Source organism: Trichoderma aggressivum (genome assembly GCF_033847375.1).
Source record: "Trichoderma aggressivum f. europaeum strain CBS 100526 chromosome Unknown scaffold_047, whole genome shotgun sequence".
NCBI classification, from domain to species: Eukaryota; Fungi; Ascomycota; class Sordariomycetes; order Hypocreales; family Hypocreaceae; genus Trichoderma; species Trichoderma aggressivum.
In genome coordinates, this window is record NW_026946413.1 from 250,641 (window position 1) to 273,875 (window position 23,235).

General features: G+C 49.9%; 9 protein-coding genes across 9 annotated transcripts in view; 5 read left to right on the forward strand and 4 right to left on the reverse strand.

The window, feature by feature from the left end:
• Triagg1_8991 (uncharacterized protein) overlaps positions 1-675 on the reverse strand; it is a gene marked incomplete at both ends in the record, with an annotated part of 1,355 nt that extends 680 nt beyond the window's left edge. Inside the window, 2 exons of the mRNA XM_062903898.1 lie at positions 98-270; positions 365-675. Coding sequence (XP_062752113.1) covers positions 98-270; positions 365-675 — 484 coding nt within the window. The remainder of the gene's footprint in view (positions 1-97; positions 271-364) is intronic.
• Positions 676-5,011: 4,336 nt separating this feature from the next.
• Positions 5,012-6,784, forward strand: Triagg1_8992 (uncharacterized protein; the record flags this gene model as incomplete). Its single annotated transcript, XM_062903899.1, has 4 exons — positions 5,012-5,201; positions 5,267-5,436; positions 5,485-6,367; positions 6,432-6,784. 4 exons carry the CDS (start codon positions 5,012-5,014, stop codon positions 6,782-6,784), a joined length of 1,596 nt encoding a protein of 531 aa, XP_062752114.1.
• A 3,693-nt stretch (positions 6,785-10,477) lies between these two features.
• Positions 10,478-12,594, forward strand: Triagg1_8993 (uncharacterized protein; the record flags this gene model as incomplete). Its single annotated transcript, XM_062903900.1, has 2 exons — positions 10,478-10,481; positions 10,589-12,594. 2 exons carry the CDS (start codon positions 10,478-10,480, stop codon positions 12,592-12,594), a joined length of 2,010 nt encoding a protein of 669 aa, XP_062752115.1.
• A 520-nt stretch (positions 12,595-13,114) lies between these two features.
• Triagg1_8994 (uncharacterized protein) lies at positions 13,115-13,717 on the reverse strand (the record flags this gene model as incomplete). Its single annotated transcript, XM_062903901.1, has 1 exon — positions 13,115-13,717. One exon carries the CDS (start codon positions 13,715-13,717, stop codon positions 13,115-13,117), a length of 603 nt encoding a protein of 200 aa, XP_062752116.1.
• Positions 13,718-14,487: 770 nt separating this feature from the next.
• On the forward strand, positions 14,488-15,631 carry Triagg1_8995 (uncharacterized protein; the record flags this gene model as incomplete). Its single annotated transcript, XM_062903902.1, has 2 exons — positions 14,488-14,528; positions 14,656-15,631. 2 exons carry the CDS (start codon positions 14,488-14,490, stop codon positions 15,629-15,631), a joined length of 1,017 nt encoding a protein of 338 aa, XP_062752117.1.
• A 392-nt stretch (positions 15,632-16,023) lies between these two features.
• Positions 16,024-16,419, reverse strand: Triagg1_8996 (uncharacterized protein; the record flags this gene model as incomplete). Its single annotated transcript, XM_062903903.1, has 1 exon — positions 16,024-16,419. One exon carries the CDS (start codon positions 16,417-16,419, stop codon positions 16,024-16,026), a length of 396 nt encoding a protein of 131 aa, XP_062752118.1.
• Positions 16,420-16,922: 503 nt separating this feature from the next.
• On the forward strand, positions 16,923-18,097 carry Triagg1_8997 (uncharacterized protein; the record flags this gene model as incomplete). Its single annotated transcript, XM_062903907.1, has 2 exons — positions 16,923-17,355; positions 17,412-18,097. The coding sequence occupies 2 exons, from the start codon at positions 16,923-16,925 to the stop codon at positions 18,095-18,097; spliced, it is 1,119 nt and encodes a 372-aa protein (XP_062752119.1).
• A 598-nt stretch (positions 18,098-18,695) lies between these two features.
• On the forward strand, positions 18,696-19,553 carry Triagg1_8998 (uncharacterized protein; the record flags this gene model as incomplete). Its single annotated transcript, XM_062903908.1, has 1 exon — positions 18,696-19,553. One exon carries the CDS (start codon positions 18,696-18,698, stop codon positions 19,551-19,553), a length of 858 nt encoding a protein of 285 aa, XP_062752120.1.
• A 269-nt stretch (positions 19,554-19,822) lies between these two features.
• Triagg1_8999 (uncharacterized protein) lies at positions 19,823-22,708 on the reverse strand (the record flags this gene model as incomplete). Its single annotated transcript, XM_062903909.1, has 1 exon — positions 19,823-22,708. One exon carries the CDS (start codon positions 22,706-22,708, stop codon positions 19,823-19,825), a length of 2,886 nt encoding a protein of 961 aa, XP_062752121.1.
• Between the last annotated feature and the right edge of the window lie 527 nt (positions 22,709-23,235).

The window sequence follows — 23,235 nt, forward strand, 5'->3', positions numbered from 1 at the left end:
AAATAAAAAAACTATTTAAATAAAATTTTATGGTTATTTTTTTTTTTTATTTTCGTTTTTGGGCCCCCCCCCCCCCCCCCCCAAAAAAAAAGCATACCGGCAATGGAACCAATGTTGATAATATCTCCCTGGCCGCCATTAGGTCGTTTCTGGAAAATTGGTAGAATGGCCTGTGTCATGTTGATGAGGCCGGTGACGTTTGTCGTGAAGACAACGTTCATGTCCTCCTCATCAATTTCAGGTGCCTTGGCTACACCCTTCACAAGTCCGCTGAGCAACAAGGAATTAGTAAAATTACTAATACTCAATGAAAAGTGATGCTTCCTTTGATCGGATAGCATAAGAAGATGAGGGAGAAACTTACGCATTGTTGACCAAGACATGAATATCCCTCCACTCCTCCGGCAAACTGTTCACAAAGCCCCGGATCTCATCCGCCTTGCTCACGTCAAGCTTCACGGGAAGCACCTTGACTCCATTGTTAGTCTCCTTGTGAATCTCAGCAGCAAGTTCCTCCAGCGACTCCGTACGGCGAGCCGTCACAATAAGTCGCAAGTTGCCATTGGGGTTGGTCCGCGCAAACTCGAGAGCAGTCGAACGTCCGATTCCAGACGACGCTCCAGTAATGAGGACAGTCTTGCCCTCCAGACGCTTAGCTGCCGCAGATGAAGCCATAGTGCGTGTGAAGATGGTGAATCTGTTTTGCGTGATGACCGGTTTGAGGATGAGAGATGGAGAAGCAAGGGTCTGTCTCTGGCTATATCGAGACAAGGACCGGTTGTAGCCGCTTTGTAAGAAAGACGAACGAGTCACAGCAGTACGGAAAAGATTGGCGGTAGCTCTGATTTGGACGGAAGGCATCAAGATAAAGATACGCTTCTCCGTTGCCTTCGCACGCTAGCCAATTGCTCAAGGAGAAGAGAGAGAAGATGGAAAGTCGTAGAAGGAAAAGTGGATTTGCTGTTGACTCCAAATTGGAGAGGACGAGATAGCAACGGAGGGCACAGGTTTAAGATTGGGTACTAGGTACCTTGAGAACTGAGTCACAGCATGTACATATCATGTATCTGATCTGAGGGCACTAATAGCAGCTACAAATGATTCCAAGCATAGCTCTTAGAGGGAATTAGTATCATTCATCATGCTATACAAAAATGACGACAAGCTCCAGGGCGTCTCCAAACTCGCCAATTCCCCCACCTTGGTTCCGGGTGAAGAATGACCCCGCGCTTCCCAACGTGGGGCAGAAATCACACGCAAATGCTTGCATCTTCAGCTGACGGCAGCACTTTTTACCGTCTCGAGGATCCCACGCTCGGCACCACTATGCGGATTTTTATCCTCTCTTATCCGGTGACGAGGCCTTCCCAGTCAAGAACATAAAAAGACAAAAGCGAAGAGAAAAAGAAGAAATACAACAGGGGAGCAAAGACACAGGCTGGTCGGGGTGATTCGGTTATGCTACTCTTTTTGCTGAAGCCAGAGGTAGTTGTCGTATACAAGAGCCAGAAGCAGCTCTTCTGCAACCGTCCAAGAGTGCCAATCAAGAGATGTCCGCCTCTCCGTCATTCAGATCCCTCATACACATGGACGGCCGCTCATGTTACCGGCATGAGTGTTACATCCAAAATATACAGCATGCCTAATTATTTCCTCGGCTCTTCCGAATGTGCAAGGTCCTGCAACGGAATCAAGGGTTCCACGATTCTCTGTTGCCCATCCCTCGGAACTGTCGCTTGAAGCTGCTGCTCAATGTCCCTTTTGCGTATATGACAGCTCATAAAGGCTGTCGATAGCACCGCCAAACAAGCTGCTACCGCGGCCGTTGTGATACTCTTGTGGAACGCCGACACATATGCTTTTTTGACAGCTTCTAGGCTATCTCCTATTAGGTTTTTTATGTCGCCCTCCATGTAATCCAGCTCGTCAGAGGTCAGAATATCTGGAAGTCGGTTAATGACTTCGGTGTGTAAGAACAATGTAGAAATTGCTATGCCAAGGCTCCCCCCTAATATTCTCGCTTGCGCAAGAATGCCATGAGCTGACGCTGAAAGGCGAAAGGGTTAGCACATTATACCAACAGGGCGATATAAAAGAATAAAAGGACCTCACCCTTTTGCCGTGTCAGAACATCAACACTGATCACGTTGGTTGCTGCTGCTGTAAAAAGACCGAAACCGAAACCCACGAAAGCTAGAAACCCAAGAGCTTTTGCGTCGTCTTCAGGTCCTCTAACCGTTGTGAGGAGCACGAATCCAAGACCCATGAGCCATGAGCCACAACGCAATGTCCCAGAAAGGTGATCTTTGACTGCGTTGACCTTTCCGCTGACCATGCTCCCGATAGCAACTGTTCCCAGCATAGGAAGTAAAGTTAGCCCCGCAAGGAGCGGGCTCTTGTCGCTCACGACTTGCATCCTGATTGGAAATAAAAATATCAAGAGTAAATGAGGGTAGCCCAGCAGAAAGGTAGTCAAAGTGCTTCTCGCGTAACGTCGATTTCGTAAAAGCTCTATTGGAAAGACGGGAGTGATGGATTGAGCAAACCACTTCTCAATAGCAAATCCCCAGGCGAAGAGTGTCGACCAGCACGCCAAACCAATCACCAATGGTGCGATGAATATCGGGCGCCTCCAGGCCTTCGGCTCGGACTCACCGGCATTCTGAAATGCAAAAACAACAAGGACCGAAGCTGCGATGCCTAGTATGGTACCGACAAAGTCAAACTGCTTCCACGATATGGTCTGAGTATAAGACATCTTCGTCCTGCTGGGCCAGCTAATAAAGAAAACAAGTAGGGAAGCAAACCCAATGGGTCCACTGTCTTACACGTTAGCTGAGTCCTTCCATCATATGCACAGTCGGGATTGCAGACTTCATCCAAAAAATCCACCGCCAGCTCGTATATTGGGCGAAAATCCCTCCCAAAACTGGCCCAAGAATGCCCGCGCCGGCAATGACCATTCCGATAATGCTACCGATATATTGACGTAGTCGCGGTGGACACTGCTGGGTCAATATGATCATTGATAAGGCATATAGACCTGCAAAGCACTGTAAGTGTTTCGCTCTCTTTGTGCACGAGGGGAGGATTTCATATTCACAGACCGGAACCCCCAATCCCCTGAAATGCCCGACATATTATCAGCCACTTTACGTGCTTAGAAAAGCCACATGCAATAGAGAAGGACACAAAGAGCATATATGAAGCTGCGAAAGCATTACGCCGTCCAATAATATCGGAGAGAGTGCTGCATGACACGATGAAGCCAGTATAGCCTAGAGTATAGGCTAATACGACCCAGTTGATCAAACTATGCTCTTGAAACTCGACACCGATTGTGTATAAACTAGTTGCTAGGATGGAGGAGTCAATGATCGACAGTAGCAGGCCTGAACAGACCCTATAGGAACAGGTCAGATTGAGTCAACTCATACAAGCTCTCCTTTAACTGATACTGGCACTCACCCACAACAAAGCAACCAAAACTGCCATTTAGGAATGGGAGCAAAACCGGCTTCAGGTATTTGTCCATCATCCGCACGTGGTGTTGGTTCCAGAGGATCGCTGGGCTCGTCACAGCTAGAACATCTCGAAGGAGGCGACATTGTCCCAGTATTGGAAACGTATCTCGAGTTGCAGCCTGACAGACTTTCTTTAGGAGTAATATGACTGAGATGTTGTTGCTGCCTTATAGGATAACACGGATTGTGTCTCTCTATCAGCCCAGCCGTTTCCAGAAGAATGCTTAAAGGTATCCAAGAAGCAGCTCGCCTTCTAATATTAACAAGAAGATTCCAAAAGAAGGAAGGAATATTAGACTAATTGATCGTGGTGGGTGTAGAAAGCGAGAGTGGTTGAACAAACGGAGACGTAAATCGAGTTAGGTAGGTAAGAAGGTTCAGCTCGTCAGGTGCAGCTGGGGGAGGCAGCCTCTTATATTGGTCAAAGACTGTAAACAAAATTAAATCTAGAAAATTATCCAGTGACTCTCTCCGTTTGCTACATGCTTAGGTAGTGTCAGTGTTTGGGTGTCTGTAAATCACACTCACGCCTTCCTACTATACCAAAACTGCTACTGATTAGAAGCCAGAGGGGTGAATTCTCGTCTGCCATGGCCACAGGTACGGGAAGTTTAAACCGACATCATGGTACTCTCTTGGCTATAGTTGAATCGAGGGGAATAATAAAGAATGCTTGATACAAACAAAGCTACGAATATCTGCACAAAGAGAGGAGATGACCAAGAGTCTATAGTTATGACACAAGAATCGTAGGCGCCTGTTGGAGCTGAAAACCATGAGGCTAAAGGTTGTACTTGTAAGGTTTCACTTTGGTTAAAACGAGATTATTGTGACATATGTCGTTCAGGTGATGCAAGTGAATGCAATAGGTATGTTGAACAGAAGAGGCACATGCACCTCAAGAAAACAATGAGCACTCCAGTAGAGATAACGCAAAGGAAAATCCCAGATTTCTCCATCAGCAAGAGGTGACATCAATGACCTCTAGGTAGAATGTTCTTTTTAAATAAATAATTAATTAATTAACCAAACTGAGGTGGCAGACATTTATTCTTTTGCAGTGGACGTACGGAGGATGAATCTCATACAGAGTAAATGCATTGAAATATTGGTAATTCTGGGAACCACTGATGCCTAATGCGGACTAATTGCAGCTGGCGCTCTCTGTCTAGTCTGCAGTAGGCAATAGTAGGAGCTTGGATTTGTGCCCCTCGATAGCTACATGTGGTAGCTCTCAGTACCTACATTGTCCAACAACTACATCAATCCTTGCCCACTTGCAACATCAGAAGCTCTGTATTGGCTGGGAATTTGCCAAATAACACAGTGTTACCCCTCCAAACTCTGCACTTTTTCAATAGCACTCGCTCACTCACTCACATCCTCACGACAAACGCACCGGGCCGTCTGCCACTACCCCGCTGGTGCCCAGCAGTCATCTCAACTTCAACCATCCACACAGGCAGCTCAGGCAGCGCTTGCACAGTATGACAGAGGTACTGGAACAAACGCCTCTCGTACCTCGTGGTCCTTCAGACAAGGAAAAGAAGTATGATCGCCAGCTCAGGCTGTGGGCTGCTTCAGGCCAGGCGGCACTGGAATCGGCCAATCTCTTGCTTATTAACTCGGGAGCCGGCACAGTTGGGATAGAAACGCTGAAGAACCTTGTCTTACCCGGTTTGTTGGCCCTTTACCCAAAGACCAAGTCTGAGTGTGGTTACTTACATTGCAATTTTATTTAGGCATTGGCAAATTCACCATTGCCGATGGTGCCGTTGTCCAGGATGTAGACTTGGGCGTCAACTTCTTCCTAGACGAATCATGTCTCAGTAAATCGAGAGCTCAGTGCTGTACGGAGCTGCTCCTTGAGCTTAATCCAGAGGTGGATGGAGTTTGGAATTCTACCGTGACGGTACGTTTCCCGTGTCATCTATGGCGTCTTCAAGGCTAATTGACCCAGGATGCCACCAGTCTTCAAGAGCTACTTGACGCACCAGAGACTTTCACCATGATCATGTATAGCCATCCTTTACAACCTGGAATGCTTGAAGCCATTGAGGCATACGGCCGTAAGCATCGGACGCCACTTATAGCCATCCACTCAGTGGGCTTCTACTCCTACTTCCGAATCACACTACCAGGAACATTTCCCATTGTGGATACTCACCCCGACGAGACTGCAACGACAGACCTGAGGTTGCTATCTCCTTGGCCAGAACTCTCTGAGTTTGCCAATGAAATGACCAAAGACGTCGACAGTCTTGACCACCACGACCACGGCCATCTTCCCATGGTTGTAATTCTGCTTTACTATCTTGGCATTTGGAAGAAGGAACACGGCGGCGCTTACCCAACATCGTACAGCGAAAAGACGGAATTTCGCCAACTCATATCCAAGGTCACAAGGCGAGACAACCCCGAGGGAGGTGAAGAGAACTTTGATGAAGCTTTCGCAGCTGTAATGCAGCATGTGTCTCTACCACCAGTCCCTTCATCGCTTAAGCAGGTCTTTGATTACGAGCATACGGATGAACAAGAATCCAAGTCCAGTTTTTGGATCATTGCTGAAGCTTTGAAGCAATTTTATGCTGAGAATCAACGCCTACCCGTGGCTGGTGGCTTGCCTGATATGAAGGCGCAGTCCAGCGTCTACATAAAGCTGCAGAACATCTACAAGGACAAAGCCAGACAAGATGTAAACGACGTCTTCTCCAGAGTCCAGAAAATATCAAGAGGTGAAAACATCGACTTGGAGGAAGTTGAACTTTTTTGTAAAAACGCTCGCTTCGTTAAGCTTATCAACAACACGGGGGAAGCGCCGCCAAGCATGGAGCAGATCATAGGTAAGTGGCAAGCTGAAAGCAACTCTTTGTTCCCGTTACTAATATGAGACCATGTCTCAAATAGAACGAGAGCTAAGCAATGATGAAGTCGCTGCCATTGCCGGGCCGGAAATGCCGACATCGCTGATCCCCATCTACCTTGCCTTGAGCGTGCCGTCGCTTGCTTCGGCATCTGCTGATGAGATTGTAAATGCAGTCTGCCAAAAGGCACCGGCTCTCGAGGGCAATGAGCGCTTGACTCAGGTGGCTCAAGAATTAGCACGAGCAGCTGGCGGGGAGCTGCACAACATCTCTGCCGTGACTGGAGGGATGGTGGCGCAAGAGGTGATTAAAATCATTACAAACCAATATGTTCCCATTGACAACACCTGTGTGTTTGATGGGATTGAGAGCCGGTGCCAAGTCTTGCGGTTATGACGCTTGCACTCACACAAATTTGATGACACGGGATCGATGTAGGCAAGTCGAGATCATTTGCATTTGGGGGTCAGGGGATCATTCATGGGGCATTAGCTGCTATTGTTTTTAGATTAAATCCATAGGGATATCCGCAGAATGGCGTTAGTCATACTATATTGGAAGATTCTGCAATGAATATTTAAAGCCGGATAGGTCTGATAGGGCAACCTGACTGTATGTTGCAGGGCCATACTAAGATATGGCGACAGTTGCACTTCATTGTCCGACCCATCATTAGACGTTGAGGCCATTTCTTTATGATATAATTGAATGTACAGGCACTACTAGGTACTAGGTACCTGTCAATGGTTCTACTATTCCCCAATGTGGAAGGCTCAGATAAAGGAAATCTTCAAAATGTGCCTGCCTCATTCGTGATAGGCAAGTGCCAGCCCTGCAGAAGACTTTACAACCGAGCTGTTGCCTCAGAAGAGACCCGTGGACAGAAATATGAGAGGCAAGTGCATCCCGATTAAAACTCTGATGAAGGCAAGGGCTTTGTTCGACATAATTCATTCATCTGCTCCAACGTCTTGAAAACTCTTTGAAGAGCTTGATTAACTCTTTTAACGCATCAATCGTCGCGATCCCCGGCCGCTTCGGAGCCTCCAGATTGTTTGATGGTTCAGTTACGACACATATCCACAGCTCCCTTTTACTTCACTTATTTACATTTGCACCCCTTTCCGTGGTCCATTGGATGCACGCTTAAACTCAGCTTCAAATGGATCATCCACTCACCTGTAACAACCTCAAGTGTAGAAAGCAGCTTACCGACCATGCTGTTGTCACAAGCTGCAGGTGAGTCTCCTCATCAATTGCCTGGTCTGATCGAATACATGCTCATGGTTTGCTCACTATTCAGTCACATCTTTTGCTCTGAATGCGCTAAACAGCTTGGCTTGACACCAGAAAATCAGGGGCGCAACACTTGCCCTGCATGCCACATCCAACTGGCTAAAGCAGACAGCATCTTCTTCACCAATCTCAATCCAACTGAAGAATATAAAGCGTGTATACTCAGTGGATTGAATCCCGGCATAGTCATGGAGTGCGCCGGACGAGCTGTCGGCTTTTGGGCGTATCAAATTACCCAAAACCTACACTATCAGCAGCACCTGTGCAAGACATTACAAGAAAAGTACTCGGACTTGTGGGCTCGATGTGATCAAATTACCAGAGATTCAGATGCGAAAATCAACGGACTACGTGGGAAATTGGAAGGTTAGTGATGTCAGTGATTATCCTTCCTATTTCTTGAACTTATCAAGGCAGGTATGACGAATTCGCGAGACGTTTTGCAACAAAAGAATGTTGAACTGGCGGAGGCTCTTAGAGATAAAAATCGCAAGCTTTATCAGACACAGGAGCTTTATAATCAAGTCAAGAGAAAAGCCGAATTGGGCCAAATTGAGCGAGCAGCGTACGATGCCGTCGATAATTCCATTCGCTCAGCACCCCAGCCCGCAACGAACGGTCAGGAGCCACACGGCTTTCATTCAAATTTTCACGATATCAATGAACCAGTCTACTCTCTCAGCCATGGGCCACGGTTCGATACTACAGGGTTCACCACGGGTCCGTCTGGATCCAATCTTCAGCGGAACGAGCGTGAAGATCCCTGGATAAGAAAAAGGACTCCATCTCATGGTAAAGTACACCACTATCCACAGCCATTGGATGCACCTTAACCCATCATTACAGGCCTCACCCCAGAAACCCAGTCGTACCGCCGTACAACAAGCGGCCATGGACGAGCAGATATTTTCCCTGCCAATATTGCCAGCAACAAAGGGTTGCCCAGGGGAGGCAGCATGAGACAGCCAGGTGCGAACTCCCCAGGCTTTCCCCAGCGAGGTGGCCCTTGGGCTAGTGTTGGCCTCATGTCTGGGCTCAAGACTGGCGAACCGCCTAGTCAAGCCAGAGTGAATGGACCATTGGGAGATCTATAACAAAGAAGATCGAGTTCAGCAACGAGATCTCGGTTCAAAATTGGTATCTATTTTTGTGCAGTACGCGCCCTGGCAATCTCTTTGAAGGGAGTTGTAATGAGAACAGTCATGAAAGCAAAACAACCTGCAACGTTCAGTAATTGATCATCTTTTCAATCCAGGGTGAGATCAAGATACCATGAGTGAACAAAGGCCATCTGCAGCATTTAAATACGGCATACAATTGCACATATCGCCGCGTAAAAGTTGTTTGTGTCATCAATTACACAAAACCTCCGCACCCATGACCAACATGCAGAAAAGAGACCGAGTTGTGCACTTGTCAGACGAGGTAACCTACACCAGAACCATCCGATACAAAGTGCCACCATTCATCCGAAAGTTGGCTTGCCGTCTCGGATTACGCCATAGAGACAAGTGGACAGTTGATACGAGGAGGGTGTCAATACAATGCGCAGATGAGATACAAGTACACACACATCAACGGATAACACATGAACGGATAACATATGACAATTGCGAGCAGCATTCGACAGTGCGCATTTCATCGGTGGAAACGAAGCCGCCGGTTCAGTGCTGGTCATTGGAGCCTGCGCAAAGATATCCGGCCCCTTGCTTGTTTGGACGAGCGCAAAGGTATTCAGCCGTTTGCAACGAGTGCAGCCCAGGCCGAAGTTGGGAAACGTGTGCCGGCCGCCGGGAGAGACATTCATGTTACGTTCAGTGCTGTCCAAGATAAAGGTACTCCGTACGAGTACAAGCACGGGTGACGAGTGGATGGAGGAGATGCTCGTGATGCGTGGGGGACCGAGTCCAACAAGGCGGTATTACAGGGTTGTGCAGATGCTGGTGGTGCTATCACAGCCATCACCTGTATGTGGTAGTGGCAGATTGAGCTACTGCGGATGACTTCGTATTCTATCTTTAGCAGCGACGAAACGAGGATGGTGGCCGCTGATGGCGTGTACTTTATAGATAGGCTATGAAAAGTATAGAAACTTGTAACTGTGTTTTCTTTGCGTGGGCGATCAAGTACAGTGACTTAGATAAGATGCTTTTGCCCATGGCGTAATGGCAGCGCACTGTGGCGTCGGTTCCCCGGGCGTGAGGCATTCAGCGCCTCTCAGTGGCCCGACAGCTGCCAGTCCACGTAATTAGACGTGCCCGTGTTGGACTTTAGTATTTTCTCAATCTCCATGTCGATTTTCCGGTTTCCCTTGCACATGCCCGTCCGCAACCCGTCGCACCACGATTGTTGCATTGTCTCTCGTTCAGTCGCTTGATCGCCTAGCCTCGATTCCTAATCCCTAATTCTGTGGCACAATCTCCTTCACTTCGCTCGCTAGCCTTTGTTTCGATACCCCTGCGCAAAGTAACCTGCCAATCCTACACTAAATACATTTCTTATCGCCTAATGATTGCGCCCCCTCGAGAAGCCTCCATTCCACGATAACCACCTGTCGAGAGACAAAGAATTCTTTGTCTCGACTTTTGCGACCTTTGATTCTCATCCAACCCCCGCATTGACGGATCGGCAGCCGCGCCAGTCGATCCATCTGCTGCGCTTTGTTCGACCCAGCTGGCGGTTGTCAGCTCAATAAAAGTAATAATAACAAACCGATCCGAGTCGATTCGATAGGCGCCGCGCGAGACTTGATTTGACTCGACTGGACTCGATCTCGGCAGTCCGCATGCTCACATGGGTAAGACGCGCAACCCACCGGCTTGGAATTGGGAGGAGGAAGTGCCAAGAAGGAGAAAGAGAGAGGAATCTGAAATTGGTATCCGCTAATATGGAATGGCTGTGCAGGTCAATACGGTGTAATTCTCGATGCTGGCTCTTCCGGCACCCGCGTGTACATCTACAAATGGAAGGATCCCAACAAGGCCCTCAAGCAAGCTTCTGCCTCCGATGCCCACGTACTACCGAAGCTGAAGCTCCACAAGAGCAAGAAGATCCATCCGGGAGTTTCTACCTTTGCTGAAGACGTCTCCTCTGTCGGGCCCGATCATTTGAAAGCGCTCATCGACACCGCGCTCGACGAGATACCAGCATCCCAGGTCGCCCAGACACCAATCTTCCTCCTGGCCACCGCTGGCGTTCGATTCCTGCCCAAGCACCAGCAAACGGCATTGCTACAAGGCATCTGCACATATCTACAGGCCAACACACAGTTTCTGCTCCCCGACTGCGCAAGCCGTATTCAGGTCATCTCAGGCGAGACCGAGGGCTTGTACGGCTGGATCGCTGCCAACTATCTACTTGGCGGCTTCGATAACCCCGACGAACATGCGCACGGAAAAGGCCATAATACCTATGGCTTCCTAGACATGGGTGGTGCGTCGGCACAGATTGCCTTTGCACCAAACTCAACCGAGACGGAAAAACACGCGAACGACCTTAAGCTGGTCCGACTGCGACGCCTAGATGGCTCTCCTATGGAGTACAAGGTCTTTACAGCTACGTGGCTCGGTTTTGGGGCTAACAAGGCGCGAGAACGATTTGTCGAAGGCTTACAAGAGCAGTACGGCAAAGCGAAAGGCGACATTCCGGACCCTTGCCTACCGAAAGGCTTGCGAACCTCCATCAAGGGCGAGCCCCTTGGCAGCAAGCAATCATCCGATTTTGCGCTTGTTGGAACCGGCATGTTTGAAGAATGCCTCCGTAAGACGTACCCCTTGTTGGGTAAAGATGTGCCATGCAAGGATGACCCGTGCTTACTCAACGGTCAGCATGTGCCCGCCATTGACTTTGATGTGAACCACTTCATTGGCGTCTCGGAGTACTGGCACACAACACATGGCGTCTTTGGCCAAGAGAGCAAAGTCTACGACTTGATCGCATACGAGCAGGAGGTTAATGCATTCTGCAGCCAGGACTGGTCGGTAATTGAACATGGACTTGATAAGAGAAAGAAGACGATGGAGGAGAAGGCAGAGAACGCCAGGGAAGCTTGTTTCAAAGCCTCATGGTTAATCAATGTGCTATATGAGGGCATTGGCATCCCGCGGATCAGTCTAGGGGACATTCCCGGCACAAAAGTCAACAACACCAAGGGAGCTGTGGAAAAGGCGAAAGGTAAGGGGTTTTTAGATCCCTTCCAGCCTATTGACACGATTGGAGGCGTTGAGGTCAGCTGGACTCTGGGCAAAATGGTTCTCTACGCTGCCGGACAGATCCCCCCACAAGGCTCAGCACTTCCTGTTGGATTCGGAAGCAATACAGGATTGGAGATTCCCTCTGATTTTGAACTTGCCGGGTCCAAACCCTTGTTTCCAGGCTCTCATTACCATGACGACGATGACGACGACGATGTCGTTTCAAATCGCTCTTCACCTGTCTCTGGTCTATTGGTGCTGATGCTGATTCTCCTCTTCGTTGGCTACCTCCTAAGAAAAACCGAATGGGGCCCTAGAGTGCTAGGCAAGTTCCGCCGTTTCCGGAAATCTAGAAGCTCGTCTTTTGTGAGAAACCTCTTCGGCAGAAACCCAACAAGCTATGAACGGTTATTAGAGGAAGGCGGTGCGCTTGAGTTTGAGCTTGGAGGCACAGAATCCGACGAAACTGACGGCTCGGACGGCGGAGAGACGTCAAGATCTGCTAGAGGCAACCGACTGTCGGGAACCAAGGCGAGCTTCGAGCGGTTTGAGGGGATGCGTCCCCCATCAGTAATGGATAGGCATGGGCTTGTTTTGCGGACAGAGAGCTGCGAGCGACTTGCTCCGACACTTCAAATGCTGAACGCTGGCCGTCGCAGCAGGGCCGGAAGTCCGACACGGTTGAAGAATTCCATTATGATACCGCAGGAAAGCTAGCGACGACGCGGTGGAAGCAGCTCCTCTGAGAGGAAAGTCATGATTGTATGATAGACATGTCAAAGCTTTGATGGAATCTCACGGTTGTCGGTTTCATTCATACACGTTCATTTTTGGTCTATATGTTCCCCGACTGCCCCGTTAATAGCGGCCTCTTGTTTTTGGAAATTGGGTACATAGGGAGTTCTGGTGAAGCCGATATCTCCAAGCTGGGGCTTAGGATGGGAGATTCTCGCATTCACCAGGTAGTATAACCAGTCTTTTTTAGAATAGCTCTATACGAGCCTAGTGTATACACAATATTTGAACCACAGCCTTTTTGCACGTTTACGCCAGTGTTCTTGTTCTTTTTGTTGAGCCACGATATTAAAACGCTTCTAATCCTTACATGAGCTGCCGAAGAATGGGTGGATGGGCAGAGGGGTGAAAAAAAAGCAGATGAGATTCGCTCTACGCTACAAAGCCAGACGGGAAGAAAGAGCACAGCCGAAGCAGTTGTAATTGTACAAGGAGTAAGATTTCAGTCGGCCTGCTTCTCGAGGAAGCTGGGATCAGATCGAACTCGGGACTCAAACTTGCGCCACCAGTCTTCAAAGGCCCGCAAAGGAACTACCTCGACGCCGCCGGGGCCTGCCGTGCCGCTGAAGCTGGCGAGGAAGTTGAAGGCGTTTTGGATGATGCGCTGGGCGAGGACGGCGGTCGATGTCGTCGAACCAGAAGAGTTGGATGCCGGCGCGCTCGTCGCTTTGCTGGCGGCAAGCTCATGGAGGCGCTGGCCAACGCCGTCGGCGGGCTCGACCGAGATGCCAATCATGAAGCCGCCTCCGTCGGCCTCGGCGCCGCCGCCGACCTTGAACATGGCGCTCTCCTTGCCGGGCCCGATGGCGCCGAGGAAGCGGAAGTTTGGGGTCGGGCTGGCGGCGGCCTCGCGGGCGGTGGTGAGGTAGATGGCGGCGGCGGTGTTGTCGGGCAGGGCGACGCTGGGGAGGAGGAAGACGACGATGTGGGAGAAGGGCTTTGTCGTGGGCAGGGCGTAGAGGAACGAGGCGGGGGAGGGGTTGGAGGTTGGATCGGTGATGAGAGGTTGCCCGGCGGGGACGATGCCGAAGAGAGGGCCGGACATTGTTGTTGAGATATTGGCGATTGGTTTATTGCTGGATGCGATGCGATGCGATGCGACTGGGGTGTGTGATGGTGTTGAACTCGTGAGAAAGCGAAAAGAGACGGAGAAGAGAAGGTTGGATTCGGAGGTTTTTCTTGGGGCCGCGGGGTAGATCGAAGTGGGCAGTTTAGTTGGTGTCTGACTTTTGCTTGCTTTGGATGAAGAAAATGCTGGAACAAAAAGATGTATTTGCAAACATCACTATGAAATTGAATGAATCATATCGTCCAACACGCATCCGGGTTACTCAACACAGTTAGCCGCACAACACGACATAACAGCCCTCTGTTTTGGTGTTTGTCCTCGGCAATTACCCTTTGGAAAGACGCAGATCCACCGCCGGACCAACATCGTCTAGGCTACAAGGTCACCTTTGAGGCATTCTTTTGTTCCCTCCCGATCATTCACCGGTAAACAAACATAATTTTGGATTTAGACCTTGTTCGCCTGCAGATTCTGATCGTTTACAAGTACGTGGAACGCACTGATTGCTTGATTGGCTTGCTGCCTGCTGGCATAGCCATGAAGCCTCTTTCATGCTGTTGATGAGGAACGAAGACCTGAGAGGGTCATTATGCCTTGTGCCAAGTGGTGCTCTGACACTTGAGTGAACACAGACTTATATATTTCCCAGTGGGATCCTGTGGATTTTACAGACTCTCGTCATCTCAGTTTGCAATTTTGCAGAAGCGTCTAATCACCGCATACAGATAGCTACCGTTTTGAGCACCATGTCGAAGACCAATCTAGACCTCATTTGTGACACTGACAAGTGCGTTTTACTCCTTCAACCCAAGTTACTTCTCAAGAGAAGCCCTTGTTCAAGTTCTGGCGGATGGCAGAGCTTTTGTAACTACGTCAGCCCACTAATTGAACGCCTATGACAGATTTCCGTACAGTGACGATGAGACAGCCGAGGCCAATAGCTTGCGTAGTAGACTGTTCAAGCTACTGTGGGAAGATGAAGACGGACAATATGCCATCGGCTACGTGCCTGATTGGGTCATCAATGAACTGTCTCAAACACCCCAAGACATACGGGGAGACATGCGGCTAAACACAGCTGACCGGACCGTCGAGCTGTTCAGGACGCCGCAGACGGAAGAGGAGCGAACCCGTGCTGTATCGACATTGACAGGCTACTGGCGTGAAAAGGGCACCTTCAAGACTCTCAAAGGATGGCGTGACGAGCTATGGCCCGTGTATGCTCGAAAGGGGGAGCTTCTCTTCAGCGTGGAAAGGGCTGCCATGGGCCTGTTTGGCACTGCGCGATACGGAGTCCACATGGTTGCCTATGTCGAAGATCCAACCGCTCCTTATGGGATTAAACTCTGGGTGCCAAAGCGAGCATCCAACAAGTCGACTTTCCCCGGCATGCTGGACAACACCGTGGCTGGTGGCCTCATGACGGGCGAGGACCCCTTTGAATGCATCATCCGAGAGGCTGACGAAGAAGCCAGTCTCCCCGATCCTCTAGTCCGTGGCACTGCAGAATGGGTTGGGAACGTCACCTACATCTACATCACCGAGGCAAAGTACGTTGGCGAGGACGGCTACATTTATCCCGAATGCCAGTGGGTCTATAACCTCAAGCTACCTATTGACGTCGTGCCGAGTCCCAAAGACGGCGAAGTGGAAGAGTTCCTGTTGTGTGACGTGGACGAGGTGAAGAGGGATCTGCGGGCCGGGAAGTTCAAGCCCAATTGCGCGCTGGTCATGATCGACTTCTTCATTCGCCATGGCATTCTGACCGAGGCCAACGAACCTGATCTAGCCGCCATCAAGGCCAGGATGCACCGAGACCTTCCCTTCCCCGGGCCGCATCAGCCAGAATGGCCCGGCCACAATAGCAAACGGTCGGTTAAAGCAGCGTAGGCTAGTTTGTTGATTCATATCTTTCTCTCTCTCTGTCTCTTGTATTTTGCTGCCATGTTGCATCAAGACAACTGTAAGGCGTTGGGACTAGCTCCCTTTCTCTCTTTGACCTCTTATTATCTCTTTCCCGTTCCATTAAATTGTCGAATTTTGTGTTTCCTCTATGAGTGAAGTTGCCCGTGAGCGATGTATTTTCCCCCATTCCTCGATGTTGTAATTTTATTGACAAACTGCTGCTTTTTACCGCTTAACCAACAAATAAATGTTGTCAACTCGCAGTGGTGTTAGTTTCTTAACCGGGCCCTGCAGAGCCATGAGCAATCCGCCAAAAGAGACGTAAGCGTTACTATGGAGTAAAAAAGAATGAAAGCGTTAGCCAAGTTGTTCCTCGTTCAACAGAAACAGAATTCTCTAGAGTTTGTCTTTGGACCCGCATACATGGTATTGCCATCAAATGTCTCCTCGAATTTGTATATCTTTCCGTAGCACACATAGTCGTAGAGGTCGGCAAGAGTTGCCGGAGCATCGCCAGCCTTGCCGACATCTCGCCAGCCCTTATCGTCCTCCTTGCTGCCGTCTGGTGATAACGTGGTGGTCAGGACAACATGTAGCGTATCGGACACGGAGCATGGGAACAGCTCAATGTTGATGTCCAGGGTCATGACGGTCTGGGAGTCACTAGACGTGCATGATATGCGGGCGACTCTGTCGTATTTGGACTGGTCATATTCCGTCACGGTGAAGCTTTCCTCGAAAAGCGTAGCATCGCCACTTCCTGCTCCAGACATTTTATAAGATTGGCCTTGTTGTTTCCCCTTTTCTTTTTTTCCCGTCTTTTAATTAGCTGCTTAGAAGCAAGAGTATCTTCGTGGATATTCAGCAAAGGGTTCGGAGAATCGGCTTCGTTTGGCGTTGGAGTTGACGATCTTTCGCGATTGAAATCGTTGTAGAAATTTATTTCGGTTGGAGGGGCACTACAGGCTCCAAAATGCCGGATATAAGCATATTTATAGCTTATGGCGCTGAACCGTGGTGCTGAATCGGGGCAATTAACCATTGATAAGATAAGCTTTTTGTATGCCCTTTGGTTTGAAAGTCGTCATGAATGAGTAAAAACGCTGAGCATCGGCTTGTCTTTATTTTTAGCTCTTTCTAAAATATCTTTTGAGAAGTACATTCGACCGTGAGAAACCATTTTTAGATTGAGAGCTACGGTATCCAACTGTTTCACCTTTACATGGAATTCATGGGTAGTTGGTGAAAGCAGGTTCCAAAACTTCAAATATTCAGCATGTCGTTTCGGAAGAGGAATACAGTAATCGGTGTTACTGGGGCCGCACCAGAGTTACAGCAAACCAAACTCTTGGTCCCAGGCACTCGACCTTCTCCTCACGATGGAAGACTCACCACCTCTACTGGAACTTCATCTTTGGACCAGCTGCTCGCAGGTCATGCTGGACTACCCGTGGGAACAAGTCTTCTCGTCGAGGAGACTGGGACGACCGATTTTGGCGGAATCTTGCTTCGCTACTTTGCTGCTGAAGGACTAGTCCAAGGCCATTCTGTACATGTGCTGGGATTTGGAGATCACTGGCGACGTGAGCTTCCAGGGCTGGCGAGCGAGAGCCGATCTAAAGAGTCTGGTAGCTCTAATCCTTCGGACAGCAAGATGAAGATTGCTTGGCGATATGAGACTCTGAGTAGTAGAGCTGCTCCATCACGTGGTAAGTAGTCTCCTGAACTCTGTTTGAAGAAGCTATAACAATAACATGCAGAAAAGGTCCATCAATATCAGACTCAGTAGAAGGGATGGCCCCTTTCTGTCATACGTTTGATCTATCAGGGCGTCTGGACGATAATGTCGCTCAGGGGCAGTTTTATACCACACGCGGAGGCGGCATGGATTCAGGCCCGTCACTGTTCCGTCGTTTCATCAGCGAGGTCACCACTAAGATTAAGAGCTCGCCTCCTACTAGTATCCACAGAATTGTCGTTCCCAGCCTACTCTCGCCAACTCTCTATCCGCCTTCAGCTTCTCGTCCGCAAGAGGTGCTACAGTTCTTGCACCAGATACGAGCCTTGCTGCGGCAGTTCCCCTCAAGAGTTGTTGTCATGATGACGCTGCCCATCTCACTATATCCCCGTTCGACAGGACTCGTTCGGCGGGCAGAGCTAATCTGCGACGGTGTGGTGGAGTTGATATCGCTCCAGCAGCAGCCTCAACACCATATTGACCGAAGCTCTGCAAATGATACCAAGGCACAGGGACTTTTCAGGATTCACTCGCTGCCCATCTTCCATGAAAAGGGAGGTGGATTGGAAGGAAGCTGGGTGAAGGAGGACATGTCTTTCAAGCTCAGCGCTTCGAGCGGGCTTGTCATCGCGCCGTATAGTTTGCCGCCATTGGAAGATGATGGACCTTCAAATGCGCCATCAAATGAGAATAAGCCTAAACTTGATTTTTAGTCGGGTTCAATTATTGCTTCCCAACACTCTCTTATCAGAATTAATAGATCTTGCGTGAGACGGATAAAACGCACCTTGTTGAGTGAGGTCTGCGGTGCCTCTTGCAGCAAGTATACCTACCTAGCTATGCACTTAACAGGGAGAACCTTAAACGATATACCGGTGCCTAAACTCCCTAAGCGAATTTTAAGTGGATCGATATTTCTCTATCGGTGCATGTAGCTTCCCCACCACAATAGCTCAATTATCTCATTTAAGTTTCAAAAATCTTCTCTTCTATTCAATGTCTTCTTGTCGCCTTTTTCTCTCTGTCTTCTCGCTTCAAACTTGAAGAGTCTGGGGAAGAGAGACTGACACAAACATGCAAGGTAAGCAATCAACTGCATTGCATCTGAAAAAATGTTTCTTGGGATTCACCTACATGATTATTACCTTGAATATCTGTCAATCCACTGAACACTGATGACAAAATCAAATTTTTACGAAGACGACTTATGACTTTACACCCCCTGAAACACAAACACAAAGGAATCAATTCAATTTTTGCATGCAGACACATGAACTAACTCTTCATTGCGTTTGCAGGATCATAGCCGCAATGGAAGCCCCTAAGCTCATCCGCATTGCCAATATCTCGGGACGGTATCTCGTGTTTGACCCAGATGCCGTGAGCGCCCTCCGCCGAAGAGCAAACACAAACGGCACCTTGGTGGGAACTACTCCGCAGCAACCAACTCAAAACATTTTCCTTGGTTTGCCAATCGAGCTCCGGCCTGAAGAGGTGGATGCTCTAATTCGTACAAACGTTGCGTACGTCGTAGATGATGTGGCCGCCCACCAGTCGGCTCTGCAGTCCCTTGACCATGACTCACGGAGGGCGTACATCAGCTCGCTGCGGCTGCGAAAACAAACAGCACACAAGGTCTTTGCGGAAATGAACGCCCAGAAAGCCTCCATAGCAGCCAGCAAGGCTGAGAGACAGCGTGATTCCACTTCAACCCCTGCCTCCACCAGTTCCGCAGCGCCTGATAGCCTCAAATCAGACGGCAGCCCCTTCTCTCGCAATAGCCAAGTGACTCTGTTGGGCGTCACACCAACATCTAGCGCCAACCATGTCTCTCCAGATGCTTATGCGTTACCTGTGGAATCCCGTAACTCGGAGAAAGGGTCGCTATGCCAGTTTATGCTCGGCAATGGGTACTTTATGACCCCGGGGCTACGATTTGGGGCCCGTTACAGTGTCTACCCCGGTGATCCCTTGCGTTTCCACGCTCATTTCATGGCAAATGAGTATGGCTGGGAGGAGGATATACCTATCCTTGATATCGTAGGCGGTGGCAGACTGGCAACAGCTGTAAAGAAAGCGTTTCTCATAGGGGGCCGGCAGCCGTCCACAAGTCCAGATACTGCCCCCCCTGCCGTGAGAAGCTTCAGCATAGAATGGGCTGGCATGTAGAGCCCAATTGACATTATAAACAAAACATATCGCTATTGAAAGTAGGAGTATATATATTCCGACATCAGTCTAGGAAAAGAAAATGGACACAAAAAAAACTCCCAAGCCGGAGACGAAATAATCAAAGCTACCCCCCAGTTCCCAACTCCAGGTATGAGTGTGACAAAAAAAGAATAAGTGGGAAGAAATAAAACAACAACCAGTAGTTTCTCAAGATCGAAACGGCTATACCCCAACAGGCCTTGACGCTGTGGCATACGCGGCAATTCCTAAGGGACATAGATCCTGCTGAAGCTCATAACATCCCGACGGCAGCACACGCACTTGTCAAAGTTATTCATAGCCAGAGACACGCGGCAGTCGTCGCACAAGCTAAGACAACGACAAGGCCATACGATAACAGTACGCGGTGAGCATTGGCACACTACACAAGGAGAACTCTCGCCCTCGGCCGGTGTCGCAGCTTCACTCATACCGGAGTCTTGTTGATCATCTTTGGCAGGGGAGCCTTGCCGTTTTGTCCAGATCAGCTGCTCCAGGAGATGCTCTTCTTCGTCTGGGCTAAGCTTTGTAAGGCGGCCCTGGGGACCGAGCTTGCTTGTCTGCTTTGCCTTTGGACTCTGCACCGTCAGAATTCTCGTCCGCTGAAGCTGCTCTATTCGTCTGAAGCCAGATCTCGTCAAGATGCGATCACTCTGAAGGTGAGCCGCGAGTCTCTCCGCCTCCTGTCGCTCTTCTAGACTAGTAGGGTGCAGGAGACGAGCAAGATCGCCCATCGCCAGTGGACTATCAAGGAATGGAGTACCTTCACGTTCGGGCCGTGGTGAGCGCTGAGTAGGTGTTCTCTGTCCGCTCCCCTGATCTGATGCCCAACCGTCCTCGTCCTCGTCTTCCGTTTCGCCTCCATTTGTGGTCATAGTAATAACGCTCGTGTTATCCCAATCATCCTCTTCCTCGCGAGGCTGATACGTTCCGCTCATGTCGTTGGAACCCCACCATCCACCTTTGAGCCAGTACTTGTAGAGATCCCCATCGAGCGTCTCTTCGTCTTGGTTTGTATCAATTCGTCTGAATTCGGCCTCGATATCCAGAGCATCCATTCTCAGAGACTCACCCTCCAGAGGTTTCGCCATGGCATCTTTGCCTCCGCTAGAGCCACGGTTCTGCCTCGAACCATTATCAGCCCCAGGCGTCTTCGAACGGCTTGCGAGCCACAGCAGCCAAGCAGGACGGGTTTGGAGGCGGCAGACGCCAAGAATCCACAGAACGGACAAGGCAAACACTCTTGCCAGAAGCTTGTTGATACCAATGAGGAATTCCAAAGCCAGCAGCCATCTCGAGCTCCTCTCGGAAGCACCAATGCCCACCTTAAGCACCTTATCGCCACGGCCACGGGGGACCTTTTGTGCAGCACGCTCTCGGCTATAACCATTAGGAGGCAAAAGGGGCCCGTCTTTTACAGGTATTAGGCCGATGGTACCGATTTGGTCGTAACGCGGGTCAGAGAGACCCATGCTAATCCATTGCCTCCGCAGCTCCTCTGCTTCTCGATAACGGGCTTCTTCAAGCCAGGTCTGGTGTTTCAAGCTGACGCCACGATCTTCATTCAGATATACAGCCTCGCTGGCCATGGTTATAGCGGCAAACCCTGTTCTTAGCAGGGCAGTGTAAAAATCCATTTCCCGCGTGATGCGAAGTTCCGATAAGGAGACATTGGCCTGCATATTTTCATGCGCGCGGAGTAGACGTTGGCGAAAGGTCATCCTGGAGTGTTCTTGACTAGCAGGCGGCATCACAGCCGTGAGCAACAACGCAAGGCCATAGACAAATAGACACATAACAATGCCAATAAGTATCAAAACGTGGGGGACAAATCCGATAATGCAGACGGTGGGAAATCTAAAAAACCCTTGAGACGCAGGATTATCCGCTTCAAAGGTTAAAAAGCTCCATACGAGACTACCCATGAAGCATAACCCCCAGAATCCTGTGTTGACAAGCCGGTACTTAGCTTGGAGATCAAACAGGCCCAGGAGATGGCTCGTAATGTGTGTCATGGAGGATAGGAAAGCGATCCACAAGACTTCAGGTGACGTATTGACACGCCTTAGAATTGCTGCTCGTGTCATGACAACGGTACCTCCTTGACTAAGTGATGAGGGAACTGGGCTTTGGTATTTAGAAAACGCGCCCCATCCAAGCTGGTTGTTAACAGCAGCATCAGCCTCGGCAAAGGCAAGCGACTGTTCGAACAATGTCATGCCCGTCTCGGCAGCAACGGGTCGGCCCTGAACCGCACAGGAAATGGTCTCGAGGAATTGGCTGAGGCAGAAAGTGCCGAAGAGAGGCCACAATCGGGAAAGAGATCCTCGAAGCTCTCGAAGAGCATCCGGGTCTGATGACGGCACCATGTCGGCAGCAACGCAAGATTGCTCGTCTGAAGCCCCGAAAAGTAAAGACGAGCTCATAGTATTTAGGAAAGGATTTGAGTGTGAGAACATGAGATCGGAGCTTCTGTTGGCATCGCCCCAACGCAACTGCGAGAAATCGGGCGAGGTCTGGCACTGAATAGACTGTAGGAGGGTTCGGGACTGCAAGACAAGCACAACAAAAGGAACGATTCGCAGGAGGAGTCTAACTTGCCAACGGAGTCGCAACCTCCGCCGCGTAGCAGCAAATATATGAGTCCGGTTAAGAACAACAGCCATGGCAATGCACGAGAGCGCCCATCTGCTGGTAGCATAGCCGAAGACGCTCCCCAAGCCTCGAACGCCGTCCAAAGACATGAACGGCGGCTGAGCTGAAGCCGCCTGGGTACCGGGAGCTGCAGCCACGTTCATCATGTTGCTATAGAGGCTCGAGTCGGTGGCCATGGGGCGAAGAATCTCCTGCTCGGATGCAGAAGCCGCCGCAGACGAGATGGCGTCTTGGGCGGGAAGGGCAAGGGAATCGGGTGCCGCCATAAGAGAACCAAGCTTCATGACGATGCGCGGACCAACCATGACAAGGTCTTCGAACAGAGGGGCATATCGCGTCACATTGACTGCTCGGGCAAGGGCCGTCAGATTGTACCATGTATTCGTCGTCGTCGGGTCGAAATCGGCCACTTGCTGTGTCGCTGCCAAAGGCGGCACTATTGCAATGCCATTCTGCATGACCGAGGCCAGTCAAGCAATGGCCGCGCCGGGGAAGCGATCCGACAGGGCGAGGCTTGATGCGCAGCTCTAGGATGATTCGAGAGGTGCAGCGAGGGTCTAGGCCGACGCAGTCGTGAGGCGATGCGACTGGACGAGGCGGGATGCTGTTGTTTGAAAAGCCTCTTGGAGGCCCCCGTGAGAGAGAATCGCGTGCCGCACAGAAACAATGGAGGCCGAGTTGCTTTCGCAAATACCTGAAGAGGTAACTGTAATTAGTGCAGGTACCTCAGCAACGGCGATATCAGACACTAAATTAGCAGTCCTGCAGCGCCCGTAGCGTTAACTCGGACGGTAGCATTAGAAACTCCGCAGCGGAGGTCCATGGTGGCAGATCTTAAGCAAGTTCGGGCTTTGCTGGGCCTTGTAAACATCCATGTATGTGAGATGATGGCATGCACGTTGGCACAGACCTCCGCAATTCCTGCTCACCCCAATAGGTACATACCTACTGACATTCATTCATGCTCTTATAAGAAACCACCCAG